A 17,893-nucleotide genomic window follows, 5' to 3' on the forward strand; every position below is an offset into this window, starting at 1 on the left:
TCACGTCAATAACAATGATTGTTTTTAGAAGTGCAATCTAATGTGATTCCTACATTTTCTCCTAATGTGTAAATGTGGTGTGAAACTCTATGGCAGAACTCTAAGATTTGTCTGTGAAAGTATGATAGTAAGAAAAATGAAATATGAAAAAATTAAACAATATGGAGATACCTACTGTCAGATATTAAAATCATTTTTTTCAATGAAATTTGAAGCCATTACACTAACATGATTAGCTTTTAATTGATCTAATGAACTATTTGCTCATTTTGATTAAAACAGTTTCATAGTTTATTTCCATTGTTAACAATACCCGACTTAACACTTGTTAGCTTAGGCAAAAGCAGTTACACACATACACATACATGTATATATAGCTTATTTGGCCATACACTTAAAGTAGCTTTAGTCAAGAACGTTAATGAAATCATGACCAATGATAATGATAGAGGTTTTCAGAAGAAATTTCCAATCATACACACCTTGAGTCTGAAGCCCAATGCATGGCATATATTTTTGCAAGATGACCTCGCAGTGTGCGTCTTGTGCGCATCTGTATTCTTCCGACTGGGTCGACATTGGCGGTAGCATGTGCAAGTGTGGTGTCTGCTGCTGCTTTTCTGGCTTCCTGCAAAGTAAGAAAAAGTCTGTTAGATGTTTTATCTCGTAATAAATAATGGATGACTATCTTGTCCTTTCTACTATCTTATCTTTATCTATCCCCCTCCCCCTTTCAAAGATTTTTTTTTAAAGAGGGCAGCTTAAGTGACAATTTAAACTGATGTATTCTAATGTAAATCACCTTCCACTTCACTCTTGTATGAACCGACAATTTCTATGTCTAATTTCCAATCTATGGCCGATGTATTTTGTACAGCAAAGCAAATAGATCATATCTCACTAGACCTTCACTTGTTTTCAATAAACAATAGCTCAAACTTTGTTGAAGAGTTTATAAATTATTACATGATAACTGTTGGCTACTGCCAGCTGTTAACATCACCATTCTAATGACCGGATCAGTGGCGGTTCCAGAAATTTTCATAAGAGGGGGCCCGCTCCAGTCACGCTTCAGTGATTCCCAAAAAGGGGAGGCCTGGATCCCCCCCTAAATCTGCCTCTGCAGATCTTAATTTCGGGAAAAACTGTTTAAAATATTACATCATGACTTGAACAAGAGATCCTACTTGTAGTTTATATTACTGTAAAGAGAACCTGTGCGTTTCAAGTGAGTTAAGAACTCCCACTTCAAGTCTTTCTAATTTCTATGGCATTTCTAGAAATTTCTATCAGAATAAATGCAAAGTTAAAAATTTGTCTTTAAAAACAAATGAAATGTCATTGGCATCGCATGTTGTTAAAAGGAAGAAATTTTGAACCATGTTTCAAGTTTTACAAAAATCAGACACATTTCTAAAATTTCATCATCCAAGTTAACATAATACATATTCTGAAGACGCCATGCTTGTTGGTGAAACATGAGTTTAGTAGACCACTAGCACAATAAAATTTTACCATGCAGTAAATGATGGGTGTTGTACATGTGTATTAATATTTAATAATAGTTTTTGAATATAAATCCTTTCAAAGCACAACCTTCAGAAAATCTATCATGTACTCTTTACTGTGTTTTAGGGATTTCCTTTAAACATTTTGATTAAAACAAGAAATTATGAACTTCATCATAATTTTCTCTCTGAATAAAAAAAAGAAGATTCAATACTTGTCACCATCTTTGTGACAGCATCTGAACGCCTATGATTTGTTAAATAGAGAACTGATAGAGAAACAGTGATGTTGTCCTTGTCTTCTGCCGATTGCAATCGTCATAATGTCACTGCATTGATCGAGACTCTATATAATTATAAAATACCATGCAGATATTGATCTAAGTCCTATTTACACTTCTACTCAAGTGATCCATATCGCGTCTGTGCCAATAATCTATTCTTTGGAACACATGTTTGACCAATAAATATAATTGCAATTATAATTGAGCGTGAAGATTGCAAACTGCAAAACACAATTTAAACTCCAAACAGAAATGTTCATTAGATATGTGATTCTATATATTCCTACACATAAATCAATGGAGGTGTACATGTGATAAAGTACTGCAATGGATTAAAGGCTCAAATGGCTGGGCGGTATATATATGCTGAAGCCTCAACAATAACTAAATTCTGCAGTTTGAACATGTTGACAAAAAAAAATATTTCTGAAATAACTGCATAAAGGCAGGAGCGCATGACTTCAACAGATGTGTCTTGTACATTTTTAGGAATTTGGGGTAGAAAAGTGATGGCTTATATAGCTAAGTCACCACTTTTCCCCTCTCATTTGCCCATCCAGCCACACAGTGACACCATAAACTGGTTTGGAACTTTCAAATGACATGGCCAGATATGCACATTTAGGAAGACAGTAAACAAACAACACAATAAAAGGACAAAGAAAATATCCAAAATAAATCAAAAAGATCAAATAATTTTACATCATATCTGTCCTTTATGAGGGTTTAGAGCTTGAGGGTGTCATCATTTCTACAAAGGCAATCTTTTCTACTTTTCATTTAATTTCTAATTTATTTTCTGACTTTTCCTTTTTTTTATATTCAAGCACCCCATTATCTTATTTTCTTTATGTTTTTGGCACATTCTTTCAGTTTGTTTTTTAATTTTTATTGGGGGTGCGTTTTTTTCTGATCTTAATATTAATTTTATTGCACATTTTTTCACTTTTCTTTAATTTTCTCGCCCATATTCCTCTTCGGTAAACCAATTGCTTACTGATTTTATCAAATATTTTTCCTTTGTACTATGTATTATTATTACAGACAAATGAATCACATCCGATCAAATTTATACATGTAGCAATGAAATTTCCTTTGATATAATGTACACCTACCATTTAACCCTGTTATGAAAGATTTATTTAATGGCCTAATTTAAAACTTGTTAAAATCCTTTAAGTAGGTATTATAGATACAATTCTGTTCTTTGACATATCCTAATACTTTGTTCTTAGGTTTTCTTCTGTACATTTTTTGGTATTACCGAGAGATGAGGAGCTCAAAATAGTTTAGCGATTTCTACTTATCATTGTTTGAAAACATGTGAAACTAAATAAAAATAACATGGCCTTGAAACCATTTGACCTCAAGATTGAACACTGATATGAATCATTCAACCAAGGAGAGACCATACACAATGTACATACAATTTTAGCCACACAAGTACTTTGAACCACATAAGAATACATAAATAAGGACCATATGTACATGTAGAAATACATGAGTTTAATAGATATAGGAAGATGTGGTGTGAGTGCCAATGAGTTTAATGCATACTAAACGCATGTTTTTACACACATTTTAGATCTAAACTTATAAATAAATGTGAGAACGCCAAGATAAACAAATAAGACATAGATCTGAGTTTAATTTTGTATATTGTAGTTGAAAGTCATTTTTTTTTAAAAGTAACGAAATATGAAATTACTGTTTCATAATTAATGTTCAATATATGAACTTTATGACCTGATCAAAAAGTTTATAAAATGTTAAGAAAAAATTCATTTCTAAAATAATATGAAAATAGGTATGAAACTTTTTCAAATGTTTGTTAAAATCTATTAAAATCCAAAATGGAGTCACACTTGAATTTTCATTGAACACTCTTTATTGATATACATTATTATTGTCATGACTATATCTCTTCAAATGCAGATTTTCTTACATGTTTCATGTAAATTGTAAAACATTTCTGTACAAATGATGATTTACAACGGAAATAGATAAGAACTTTGACCTTAGAGTAAGCCAAGTTACTTATAATCATGATCAAAAGAACGTAATATACAACTGATGATTTTTGCACAGCAAACAATTATCATTTCAATTAATATGCACAAAAAAGCAATGGACTAAATCAAACTCTTCTTAGATCACCTCAGTGCTGTTATCAAATCAGACACAAAAAACAAGTCATTATGGTTTCAATACCTATATGTATCTTATTGTTTAATTTTTACCCCCCAAAAGGTATGCATATTTGATAGATTTTTCATATTTAAGCTTGAATTTGAGCGTTTACAAATGACTAAATCAGTTAAAATCTTTACATAAACTAATAGAATCGATTGAAATAGACACTTAATTGTTTAAAAGTGTATAAAATCTTTCGTTAGAAAAACTTGAAATTTAAGGCAAAAGCCCTTACCGGGAAGGCAGATTGTGAGCTTAAATGCACAGTGACCCATTTTTTTTATATTTCATTTTTCTTTTAAGTATAAGATAAAGTTCATTTATAGAAAAATATAGCGAAATCCTATATTAAATAAAAAAAAATTATAAGGGTTCCGCGGAACCCAGTGTCTCGCCTATTTTTGCTGTAAATCGCAGGCTCAACAACAATAAGGAAAAAAATAAAAATAAATATTCCTCTTGTTACTATTTTATGATTGTAAGAAAATCTAAGTTCATTTAAAAGTAAATTACAGAAAAAACTGAGTAATCTTTTTACAAACTTTACTTCTGGATACAATCTAATGATCATAAATTAGCTTCTGTCCATGTTTGGTACAAACCCAGGTTAGTTTAAGAAAGTTATTCAAATTTTAAAAACTTTAACCACAGAGTGAATGTAATGGTTCCCCAAAGAAAAACTAAGTCCATTTAAAAGTAAAATATAGAAAAAATGGATTTATTTATTTACAAAATTTACTTCTGGATACTATCTTATGATCATAAACAAGCTTCTGTCCAACTTTGGTACAAACCCAGGATAGTTTAAGAAAGTTATTAAAATTCTAAAAACTTTAACCACAGAGTGAATGTTTTGTTTCCCCGCAGAAAAAACTAAGTCCATTTATAGTAAAATACAGAAAAAATAGAATTTTATTTTTAAAAATTTACTTCTGGATACTATCTTATGATCATAAACAAGCTTCTGTCAAAGTTTGGTAGAAATCCAGTATAGTTTAAGAAAGTTATTAAAATTTCAAAAACTTTAACCACAGAGTGAATATTTGTTGACGCCGCCGACGACGCTGACGGAATGTAGTCTCGCTTAGTCTCGCTTTTTCGACTAAAGTCGAAGGCTCGACAAAAATGATTTAGACCTGTGAGCCCCCTTAAGTCCACAGTCATCTCAACTCAAAATATTAGTGATTTACAGGAGTCAAATATAAATTTTCCAATTTTCGAAAATTTATATTTGACTCCTGTAAGTCACTAATATTTCAAAGAACCAAAAAATATCTATAAAAATAGATCTTTCTATTTTGAGGATCTACCACTCCAGTTTTGACCACAACAAGATTCTGGATTGCTTCCAAAGAGGATGCATATGGAAGTTCAGAACTGGAAATTATATAATCTTGATCATTATAATATATATTGATTAACACATTATGTGTTTGAAGAATCTATAAATAGAAAACTACAGAGAATGCAATCTGCCAAATAGATTAAGATGTTACTATATCTGATGGTAGTCTATTTATATGACTAACCACTACAGAAGATCATTAATAACTGATACACAGCATTACTCATCACCAGCCAGTATGTGTACACACAGCATCCAACACCATCACCAGCCAGTATGTGTACACACAGTCTAGGTATCATCAAACACCAACATTTTACATGGGGTAGATAGTAAGTGTGTACATTGACGTGCACATTGTGTTAATAAAATTGAGAATGAATATTGGGAATATCTCAAAAAGACAACAACCTGGCCCATCATTTTTATGTGGATTTTGACGATAATATATATATATATGTACACAGCCATGTATCACCATCATTGATGGCGATCCGATGGATACATCTGTTGTAGGGTTGTCACTGACTCAGACGTACTTATGAATATAATTATTTTCTGTGACTGTATCTTACATTAATTTGTAGGATCCTTTACTATAGATAATTTAGCTGATCTGTAACAATAACATCTTCATGCCTTATATATCATGTACTGTAGTACGCCGCTAGATTAAAACTGACGTGGAAAGGTAACATATGGCCACCGAAAGCTCTTTTTTGAGAGCCCAGGTGGTCGTGTGGTCTAGCGGGACGGCTGCAGTGCAGGCGATTGGGTGTCACGATATCACAGTAGCATGGGTTCGAATCCCGGCGAAGGAAGAACCAAAAATTTGCGAAAGCAAATTTACAGATCTAACATTGTTGGGTTGATGTTTAGACGAGTTGTATATATATATATATATAGGGACTCACTGAAGCAAGAGTGGGTCCCCTCTTGGGCAGTCAGTGGACCCCCTCTTCTGGACACACCACTGTTATTAGTTCCAACTGATTTTAAATTATAGTAATATGACTTGAACTGCCTATCATTCATGTAATTGCTTACACTGTACATCAACTTCATTTTAACTTTGGTGAATAGTTGTCTCATTTAATAGCAATCATACAACATCTCCTTATTTCTAAATTCATACAATGTAAAGACAAAGTACAATGTAGCCTTTAAAGTTTCTACTGACTACAGTAAATTGCATACATTATGAATGTGTACTTTAAGCAAAGCATGGAATGAAAATTTTGAGCCAGCTGGACATTTTATATCAATTCTGTATTTAAAAATTTACACTTTCTAACAATATTGGCAATTAAGGTAATTATTGGGAAATAAGGGACATAATTGAGATTGTCATGAAAACAATGATTACTTCACCTCCCACATCCCACTTTCTATATATCGTGGGTTCTGTGAACTCCTATGAACTTGTGCATGGATAGCTTTGTTAATTGACAGTGCATCTTTTGAATGGAAAAACAACAGCAACTTTAGTTTGTACTTCTAGTACATGTATATTTATGTTTCATTCATGCAATAATACACTGACTGACATGACTGAATAGAACATCTACAATGTACTTTTAATAAAGCAATTATTTTTAATTTTACCAAATGTTGACTTGACAGTTACACTGTACCCTGATAAAACTTGAAAGAGATGAAATAAGTGAAATCTGTGTACTTTTGTAAAGGATCAGAGTTTGAGTAGTTCTTTCCAAGTGAATTCCTTGAGACTGACATAAGATTACATATATAACAACAGGGCAACAAGAGTTAAAATTTGAAATTCCCAAATGACTCCATGAAAGTCCCAATCCCTCAAAAAATCCTGCCTTTCATCTTGTCAGTCATTCCTAAAATCTCAAGGGACTGGTCTTGATCAACACTTAAGTAATAGGAAATTGAGCTTCATTCAACACTCATGTCATACAATTACAGATAACTGAAACTGTAGAAATGTACAAATTCAACACAGTTAAAATGGTGGCCTTCTGCTGTTGTCTGCTCTATGGTCGAATTGTTGTCAATTTGACACATTCCCCATTTCCTTTCTCAATTTTATGTATGACTACACATGTATTTACGAACACATGCACTTATAAGCTTTCATCAGATAACAACTTTTAATGGAATTTTTAAATGTAAATATAGGTATAAATAGTATACAATACATAAGTATAATTATCCAAGCATATACATTGAGATGTTTTGTTTGATTCTGTGAAAACCAATTCATAAAATATTTTGAGGAAATTCAGTGTTAGATACAGAATTTGTTTATCAGGTTTATACAATATTTTGTCAACACTTTATTTTATTGGATACAGTTCGAGAGAAACATGTTTTTTTATGATCAGCTTAAAAATTTGAAAATTTATATAATATTTTCATTACATAACTCTGGTGTTAGTTTTACAATTAAATTGATAAATGTTCGCGGAAGAAAATTGGAGATGTATGAACACATAATATTCTATGCAGTACTAGTGCTTACACCCGACATGGAACCATCCCTAAGACTCCAAAATTCCTTCTAAACATGTGTTGCTGAATATTAGGAGAGACATACATGTACATGTACTGTAGACAGTCACATGTATTTAGTTTAAACATATTTATTTATAGTGGATTGGGAAACAAGTTTTGCAACTTATATAAATCTCTTTCCACTTTACCATACACAACTTTTACTGTAGACAGTGACAGACAGTCACATAAGATTTCTCTAATATTATTGGAAAATTTGTAAAATGGCATTTAAATTTCATTTCAATTTTTGTTAAAAGGTACTAATGAAATACTCAGTGGGAAGTGTAAAGATGTGGAAGATGTGACCATTTATTCTTTTCCTACCTTCCAAAAATAAGCCTTATAAAGGGCAATGAAAGTGCCAAGATTGACAACAAAATAATAAGTTTGTTTATGATGTAATCAGTAAGATAAACTGATAAAAATAGAAAGAATGTAAATACATGTTAATGAGAGAAATTGTACAACTGGTGTAAATACCAAGCACAGAATGTTACTCAACCTTCACCAAAATAATTATCTTTGGGTACATGTAGTGCCAGAAAATCAGCGCTAGCCAACATTTGTGGAATGGATGAATAGAAGTTCAAAATCCAAGGACCAAACATTGCAACTCTACACAAAATCATTACGACCCATACACAATTTGAACTTGATCTGCAATTGTCAGGATAAAACTAATGTCCACTACTAAATCATTTTTTTCAAGCATGACGGATAAAAGGGAGGAAAACTTTAATTGGGTGATTCTTCCTAGTCCAACATGTCCAAGGACCATAACTCTGCATAAAATCATCAGACAGAGAAAAAAAAGCAAACTTGATCTTAAGTTGTCATGTTAAAACTACATGTGTTTAAACATTTGTACATCTATTAGCAATTCAATATCTTCAACCATATTAAGAAAAATAGTGTTGAAAACTGATGGATGGACAGACCGAGGTAAACCTTAGAACAGGCCCCTTTGGTGTTAATTTGTGGGTAGGGACTAAAATCATTCAGGGTATTTTAACAATGAAGACACTTGTATGTTTTACTGGTTAACACAAAAGATTTCCAGATGAATAAGAGATACTTACTCGAATTTGATTCTTGAGCTGTTCGGCTTCTTGTCGTAGTTGTTCTAATTCACTACTCATGGTGAATTATTTATTAAAAAAAACTCTCTGAAAAAGAAAATACTTGTATTAAAATTAAACAGAGAAACATGTTGAATGAAGAAATTAAGTCAGTTTTTAGGTGTTTCAGTTCAGTTGAAATTTTACAAAGGCAAGAATAAATTTTGTGCTTTTGTGATGTTTCAAACCTCAAGGATAACTTGTACTGTGGGTTCATTTATTTTCATGGATTGAGGAAAACTTACAATTTAGTGGATATTTGATTTCTTTGTTTTACCAATCTTTGCATATGAAGCATATGGAAAAATTGCAATTCGTATAACACAGGAAAACGGTTATCAAATGAATAATAATTAGATAATGAATCCACAGTAAACTTAAGCCAAAAAAAAATATATGTCTGTTTCCTGTTTCCGACCGACCCTGACTCAATCCCCGACCCTAGATCTTTTTATTCAATTCCGGGAAAAAATCATTTCCGGTCCGATCCAGATCCGTGTCTTACTATGTCCAAACAATCAAAATAGGTGCCACAACTAAGATTTAAAATATGTCAGCACTGCGAGGATTATTCAATTCAAGCTTCTTTAAAGAGATTAAATCATTTTGGGGTACAAGACCCTAACCAAACATGACAATTAACCGACTGCAAATCTGACAGGGAGTGCAAAAATTAAAAAAATAAAAAAATAAAAAAATCCTGACCTTCCGACCCAGATTTATTTGCCTTAGCAGCAGGAAACAGACATATATTTTTTTTTGGCCTTATAGATCAGACACAAATATATATTTAAGACACAATAAGAATTTTTTTTGAAATTTTAGTTCATTTATGGTATAGTTTACTGTGACATCAAATTTAAATAAGCTAGAGCACATTTTTTCAGGGGCCAGTGGAATCCTTCCTCCAGATGCAGGATTTTCTCACTGTCTTCAAGACCCATTTGTGGTCTTGGGCTATTTTCTGATCTTGATCAGATTGATGTTTCTTCGACACATTCCACATTTCAATTCTAAATTCTGTATAACAGAACATAAGTTTGCCTTTCTTTTTCACCATATATACATTTTGTATGTCTAGCCACAATACATAAGACTCATATAGATGTCTTAAGCCACAATACAATAAGACTCATATATGTCTAGCCAGTAGCCACAATACAATAAGACTCATAGCAAAACAATAAGACTCAAACAAATCAATAACAGTCAAATTTAGTCTAACATTTACTGACCTATACAACAAAATGTCAAAACACCTGTTATTTCAAAGACCAAGTACAAGCGCCAGATATAAGATTGCACATATATTTTTCACAAAAAAAATGTGTTAAAAAATATATACATACATGTAAATCTAAAATAACTGTGAAACCATATATACATGTACATGTATGCATTCAAAATCACATTAAAAACATTTAAGGACCAACAATACATGTACATGTACAGTGTATGAGTCAAAAGTTCTTTCAAACAGAGGGTCAATTCAAAAGCTTGGTGTCGTATCATGAAATTACAAGCACCTAGCAACATATTATTCAAAGATATCCACCTTTCCACTGCAGGAAGCATCTGTTGAAAATAAAAGTATCAAAGAATTTTTTTAAACATCTATGGAACTGGTAACGAGTAAAGAGATACATTTGTAGTACATATACATGTATATAAATAACACCATTTGTTCCTATAACTATATGAAAATACCATGTTGTACTTCAGTAATTATATTCCACTTCATTGATTTTAATACTAGTAGTTTCAGTAACTGTGAGGTACAATGTAAATGCCTTGTAAAAATATTTCATACTTTGATTTGTAGAATAAAAGCTCAGACAGCAAATGAGATAAAACACCTTGATTGGTAAATTGATAAATGTAAACAGAAACAAACCTGAATTAGCCAAACTTTATTTCATTTGAAACAGGAATATACTTATTTCAAACTTTAGAGAGCAAGATTGCAACCATTTGTTTTCTCATCATAGTACAAATGCAGCTTTCGATTTTATCTAAACAGTCAAATTAGACATGTTAGATATACATTTGTAAATTGAGTCTTGAGACTAATAAGAATTATTTTGTTTTGCCATTACAATTAAAATTAACAATGTTCCAAAAGGAGTATATATTCACAAAAATACTGAACTCACAAGAAATTTAAAACGTAAAGTCTGTAGTCAAATGGCAAAGTTTAAGTGCCAACAGAAAAGAAATTACAACCTAAATCATATAAATGTATCTTTTGGGGAAAATATATGGCCATGAAATTGTCAACTGTTTGGGTCTTTAGCATACTAAAGTGTCAAAAGATAGAACTGTTCAGCTGGAACTGTTCAATACACAAAATAGACTGCCTTTTAAGATTTACAATGACATTAGGGATACTCAATTGGTGATTTCATGTACATGTATGCAGTGGAGGAATAAGAGGGGGTACGTTCTGAGGTTGAACCCCCCTTTTCTTGGACGATCAATAAATGCATTTGAACGGGGACAAATGGTTGGCACCCCCACCTTTAATCCTAGGTTGGGAACATCCCTTTTCAAAATTGCTAGATCCATTGGTGTCATGTCTGTGTAGGTCCATCATTAAACAAATATGTTAATTAGCTTGATAATTGTATTTTTTTCATTGTTAATTAGAATTATAGAATACATCAATTTTTGCTTTAAACATTGCTAACCTTTCTGTGGCTGTCTCTTCTGAAGACTAACACAATAACAAGAATATATCTGTTTACTTTACAATTGGGAATATGACAATTTACTATGTGATGAAATAAGGTACTGCACAATACAATGTTCATGTATTGACAAACACGGTCATTTACAATTAGGGTACATTATTTGAACATCCTAATAACAATTTGACGAACATTCCAAATTATCCTGTAAATTCACTAATATAAGCTTATCATCGTTTAGAGATAAACTTTCCTGATAACATTTGTTCAACAAGGAAGAAATGTGTCTATATGATGAAATGTGTATTTACTTTTGATATACATATATTTTATGTATGTAGAAACATGAAATGTACGACTATTGTGTGACAGTCCTACTTACAACACTCTGCAAACATTTACATGGCTCACGGACTTTAATTTGGTGATAAATCTGTTAGTTATTGGGAAAACATCAACCTCCAAACAATGATCATTTAATATGTTTATTTTATGCAAAACGCCATATTACAAAATGGCCGAAAAATCTATAAATTTTGTAGTAGAGCAATACCATAAATTGCCATGTTATATTGTCTACGAACAAAGCCTCCCTACAAATGCAAAATAAACTTTGAAGTAGTATGTTGCGACAAAGTGTATTTTAATGTTCACAATGTAATTCTTTTGTACAAAAATAACAGGTGCTCGCGAGACGGGGAAACAACCCATCATCATTTGTTACATTCAGCATCAGACATCCATCCATTTTTGGCAAATTCTTTTTTAACAATCAGTAAATATACAACAAAATATATTCTCGCTAGATAAAGAATACTGTGATGTAAATAATCGCTGGCGGCGAGGGGTAAATCTTTTGTTTATCTGTCAAAATGGGCAAAATTTGGGTCATTACCGATGCAATCCGTGGTTTGAATGAAATGTACAATAACACAATATTTGACACGTTTTATACTTACATAAAAAGTTAAAAAGGGTGAAAATCCTTTTAAAATAACATACAGAATAATTATATCACAATATTTCACCCGGCATTAGTGTATTTTGGCTATTTCCTCCAATTGTAGGGGTGCGGTCCACCTTGAATCTGTAATAAGAAACCCCGTAGTCTGCGAATGTTCAGTTGGACGCATGCGTATTAGTAAAATTGACGGCACGCTCATTAGCATAAAATCAATATTATCATTTTACCGGGATATTTAAAATCTGAAATCGATAGATAATTAAACAGATCAATACACATGAGATGTAAATACACAATTAAATTTCAAGCTCTATTCAGAATGACCTCATCAAACAAAAATTTCAAGAGAAAAAACGATATTATATTATAATAGTAGCTATATTAATAGAAATAAGCCGAGTTGAAAGGGTTCTAGAACTGGAGCAGCGAAAAAATAGATTTTATATATGTATAATGATTGATAAATTCAAATACATAGTAAAACATTCCAGATTAAAATTTAAATTTAATGACTTTTTAATTTAAAAAGCTTAAAAACGTCAGCCTTCTGTTAATAGGTATTCAATAACAAAATGCATTATTTAATATGAGTAACTCCAATAAGCTGTATTTGCTTTATTATGGAAATAAAGTGGTAATATCTACAATTTTAATCAAACTGTATGGTTCTGGACAGTAAATAGTTTTTGTTTTATTCACAAGGTTCAATGTCAGAACCTGATTGATTTTCTTGATTTTATTCTCAAAAACTACTACATAGCTACAGCGAAAATAACAGTTGATATTGTCACGTGTTTCGCATATGTGAAAATAAAGAATAATTTAAAAGTAATACAGTTTGTCTAACCAGGAGGACAGAATCAGTTCCAGTCACTGGTTTGTGTCATATAAATATACGTAATGTTTCTAGTTCGACAATATTTTCAGATGAAAATATATGATTACAATTTATAATGTGATACATATTTTTCTCTTTCTATGTTGAAAATATTACATGACACGATTTAGCGAAATTCATTGCCAACATCAGGAGATTTGCACAAAGACCTTTCCGGTCTCGATATAGTTTGACACGGCTATCTGTCTAGAGGGGGTCAGTTGTGTATGATGATATATTCTTTAAGTTGGCTGTCCCTTTTCTTTAATCCTTCAGGTGATCCCACAGCACTCCAGTATTCTCTTTTCTTCACATTTTTCCCATCCTGTTTTTCTCATATCCCTACTTTTTGGCCAATTATATTTTATTCCTTTAAACAAATACAGACCCTCATATTTTATCCTTTAAAATCTAAACAAAACTATACTATACGTTATACGCGTTGCTGTAATTAAAAGAGAGCATGGACTGGAATTGTACACGATCTGTGAAAAGAATAGACTTATCTATATAAAGAATATTGTGGTTAAGAAGTCCTTTTTACTATTGGCCTGTCTGGTAAACGCTCCTTATAGTTCAAGTTGACTAAATATTAAAAAAGAAGATGTTATGTGATTGCCAATGAGACAACCCTTCACAAGAGACCAAAATGATACAGAAATTACTGGAACAATTAAAGGTCACCGTTATATATAAGACCTTCAACAATGAGCAAAGCCTGTATATACCCCATTGACAGCTATAAAAGGCCTCGAAATGACAAACAGTTCAAAACGAGAAAAAAACAAATAAACTCATTTTAGGCAGGTATAACAATTATTTCGTAATTTGAAATAATGAGATGTAGCACTAGTATGATTGCCAATTATATAACAGTAATTATTCGCCAAATTTTGTGTAAAAAAGATATGTTTTTGACCATGCAAGTATTATATTTGTTTACATCCATAATTTGACAAAGAAGTGCTAACTATCATATAAAGGCTATTGATTAACAAATTGATTTTTATAGATTCCATTAACTATTTATTGAATGATTATATAGGAAAGTTGAATGGCTTGATTGATTGTTAGATGGTTACATAACATCACTAAAATCGAAGCGTTGTAAACGATTATTAATAATAGAACAGAAAAAGGTGGCATTGGACCTTCATTGCGATGGTTATGATTCTGTGCTGATTACACATGTCGGACCCGAACGACATTCTGACAACAACAATTTAAAGGACTCATATCTCTTTACCAATACCTTACATGTAATACGTAATTAATTAAAGAAAACGAATTTTCAGTAAAGTAAATCTGGTCAAATTTCTCAAAAAGATATTTAAATTGAGAATGGAAATGGGGAATGTGTCAAAGAGTCAAGTTCCAACAACCCGACTATATAGCAGACAATTACATGTTTCGATATTGTGTTGGTAATTTGGAGAGAGAAAAAATGTCCTGCAAGGTATTGCGCTCATGTCTTGGTTTTGTGCTGTTTTATTGAAGTAAAAGAAGCAAACATCAAGACATTTGGGTCTAATTTTTATACTTTACAGAAAAGACGCTCGGCATATAACTGTTATCCTCTTCTAGCACCATACGTATGCCTAAGTTGAAATAAATTGTCTTGTTGTAACGGTTTATTTCTTCCTCTGTGATATTTTATCCTGAGGATAATTTGTCCCGGTAAGTTCTTTCAAGGCATGGTATGTCACAGGTTGATTTTATCCAGAGGAGTGAAAATCTATCTGTGTTCTGCGGATAGTATGTACCGGTATATATTTGCCGTACTATATTTCACAGATTCGTGTGAAATAGAGTCCCATTAACTATTATGTAAGTTACTCACAATCAATATATACCTGAATATAACTATAAAATGTTTCACAAAGGTAGAACAAATTTGCATAATTTTTCAAAGGGAGGTAAGTATGAGGAATTTATATTTTAAAGATATTTCAAAATATAATATATTTCTGAAAACAACTCACTTTTACATGTATTTCACTAACCTTATTTAATCATGATATTATTTTCACAATAACGATCTTAGAAATTTCTTCTGGTTTTCTTCCCTATGTTTCATGATAATTTTCTTTTTAAAAGGATGATATTGACTTGAATACTTCAGGAAATTTTTTCAATGCTAATTTGTGAAATTATTTCCCATCATAATACATTTTTTTTTTTTTTTAACTATTTCGCTTTAATTCAAATACAATATTATTATTTCATAGTATTTTTAAAGGATAAGTTTTTTCTAATAACTATTCAATAAGTTAACTACTCAGATAGAATTTTACGGCAAAGGAAAAATTATCCCAGGGAAATATTTTCCTCCGGATAAAAAAATAACAACAACTACTGTGACATTTTTCCTCCGGATCAAATTTTACCAGGATATAATTTTGCTTTACACATTCTCCCTATTCATTGTCTATCATAAAATGATAGTATTGATCAAAAGCTATGTACTGATATATTTGATGTATACTTGTCAGTAAAAAATAGACATGGAAATTCGATGAAATTTACAATACGACTTACACGAGTTAAAAAAGACAAACAAGCAGTTTTTATCAAAATATTTGATTGATATGTTTCACCCAACATAACTTAGGGAACCGAATTGAGGGGTTCCAAATCCTTCAAAGACTACGAAAGTGTCTGAAATGACAACGAAGTTGTGAATGACGGTCGACACCCAGCAGGCAGGTTACAGTCTTGTCTTGAAAAAAGTACTCAATATGTGTAGTCAGACATGCAAACCCCGGTCACAAAAAAATACGCCCGTTTTTATTCATTATGTTCATTTCATATTAAATAATTTTGTTGGAAATTTTCGTTTTATTTTAATAGCAAAAACGTGGACAAGACTATTGTTTTCAATCCAGATACGGCCAGAATTTTTGTTTAAGGCAAGAATCAGAGTCAATTTTTTTTCTCTCAAATATCTCAGACCGCCTCAAATCAAATGGTTCTTACATGAGACTTGATATCTTTCTGGAGCTTATACTGACTAAGGATCATTATATTCAACTTTGTTATTTATAAAATAGGCTGGGGCATTTAGGGTTAAACATGTTTTCGTAAGTAAGTAATATTGTGGAACTTTTTTTTTATGAGAGTGTAATAGTCTATAGAGTATTTACTATTACTTTCTGTTTGGTGGAATAGTGACATAGAAGTCAATACTTTCTTTCTCAATCCTGTGTCGCTTTGAAGGTTTCCTGATTGTCATGACATTCTCAGCCTAAGCAATGTGTATTAATGTAATTTGAACTTCAAAATGACCGAGTGCCGTTTTTTTCAACGCACTGGTCAACTCCACCGTAGCAAATCACACGACTTTGACAGTCAGTAAAATACCAGCGAAAAATATCTTTATAAATAAAGAATTATCGTATAAAAATTAAATACTCGGAAAATGGCAAAGTTCACGTAGTCTAGTCTGATTAATCATTTTTACCAACAACAAAAAAAGTCTGAGCAAAGGGGGGCGTACGCCCTCTACGCCCCCCTCTGAATCCGCTACTGATTGCTTTCTAGCTGAACCGTGAGGTCATTATTATGTTAGGTAAACTATCCTCTTTTAAGAATAAACTAGTCCGACAGATAATCAATCTATATGTCTGTTGGACTAGGCTACTCCGAAAGTGGGGTAGTATACCTGACCTAATAATGACGTCACGGCTCAGATAACAAGCAAGACAAACAATGAAATTACCTTTATCTACACACTGAATGAAATCGGCTGCAAAAGAAAAGAATGATGTCAACATTGAAAGTGAAACAAGGTGAACCATTTCGTTGACTGATTCGATAAAAAAAAAATCATCCTTAAACAGGTAGAAAGTTAACCAACTTATTTTTTTAACCCGGTATAACATGAAATCAAACAGACCTTTAAAAATCCAATTGCACGAGATCGCAATCTATTCTCATTTATGTTCTCATAGCCTTATATGGCAGTCGGCAGTATTCAGAGATCATCTCGATAGTTAATAAGGCTGAAATACACACGAAATTCTGATATAGTACGGAGTACATGCTTTGTAAACTGTTAATTTCAGACTTACTGTTATTTGGAAGTACCGGTCGATAATGTTACAAATCATTTAAGAATTCGAGTCATATCATCCGGCGATGAACATAAATTTGACAGCTAATGTAGTGCCCCCTTAAAGATTAAACATAAATACAGAAGTTAAGAACCTTTTTTATATCGACTTAACGTTAGCATTCACTTATTATGTTAAAATTTAAAAGATTTTGATTCGATGAATAGCTTTTAAGTTTAGTTGAAATAATTTAATGTGAAATATGTGCTCTATTGATCATCCGGAAAAGAAATCTGTTACATCCCGGACTTGTTTCCACAAATTAAAACTTCCCACGTG

At 31.8% G+C, this 17,893-nt stretch overlaps 1 protein-coding gene across 2 annotated transcripts in view; it reads right to left on the minus strand.

Moving 5' to 3' along the window:
• Positions 1–12,808, minus strand: part of LOC134692007 (guanine nucleotide-binding protein subunit beta) — a 29,943-nt gene extending 17,135 nt beyond the window's left edge. Inside the window, exons 1-3 of one of the 2 annotated variants that reach the window (XM_063552345.1) lie at positions 12,621–12,808; positions 8,936–9,022; positions 483–628 (exon numbers count right to left, since the gene is read on the minus strand). In XM_063552345.1, coding sequence (XP_063408415.1) covers positions 483–628; positions 8,936–8,995 — 206 coding nt within the window. In that variant the 5' untranslated portion in view covers positions 8,996–9,022; positions 12,621–12,808. The remainder of the gene's footprint in view (positions 1–482; positions 629–8,935; positions 9,023–12,620) is intronic. The other variant, XM_063552346.1, reaches the window with a different exon arrangement.
• Positions 12,809–17,893: the final 5,085 nt, after the last annotated feature.

This window comes from Mytilus trossulus, chromosome 12 (assembly GCF_036588685.1).
Source record: "Mytilus trossulus isolate FHL-02 chromosome 12, PNRI_Mtr1.1.1.hap1, whole genome shotgun sequence".
Classification (NCBI taxonomy): domain Eukaryota; kingdom Metazoa; phylum Mollusca; class Bivalvia; order Mytilida; family Mytilidae; genus Mytilus; species Mytilus trossulus.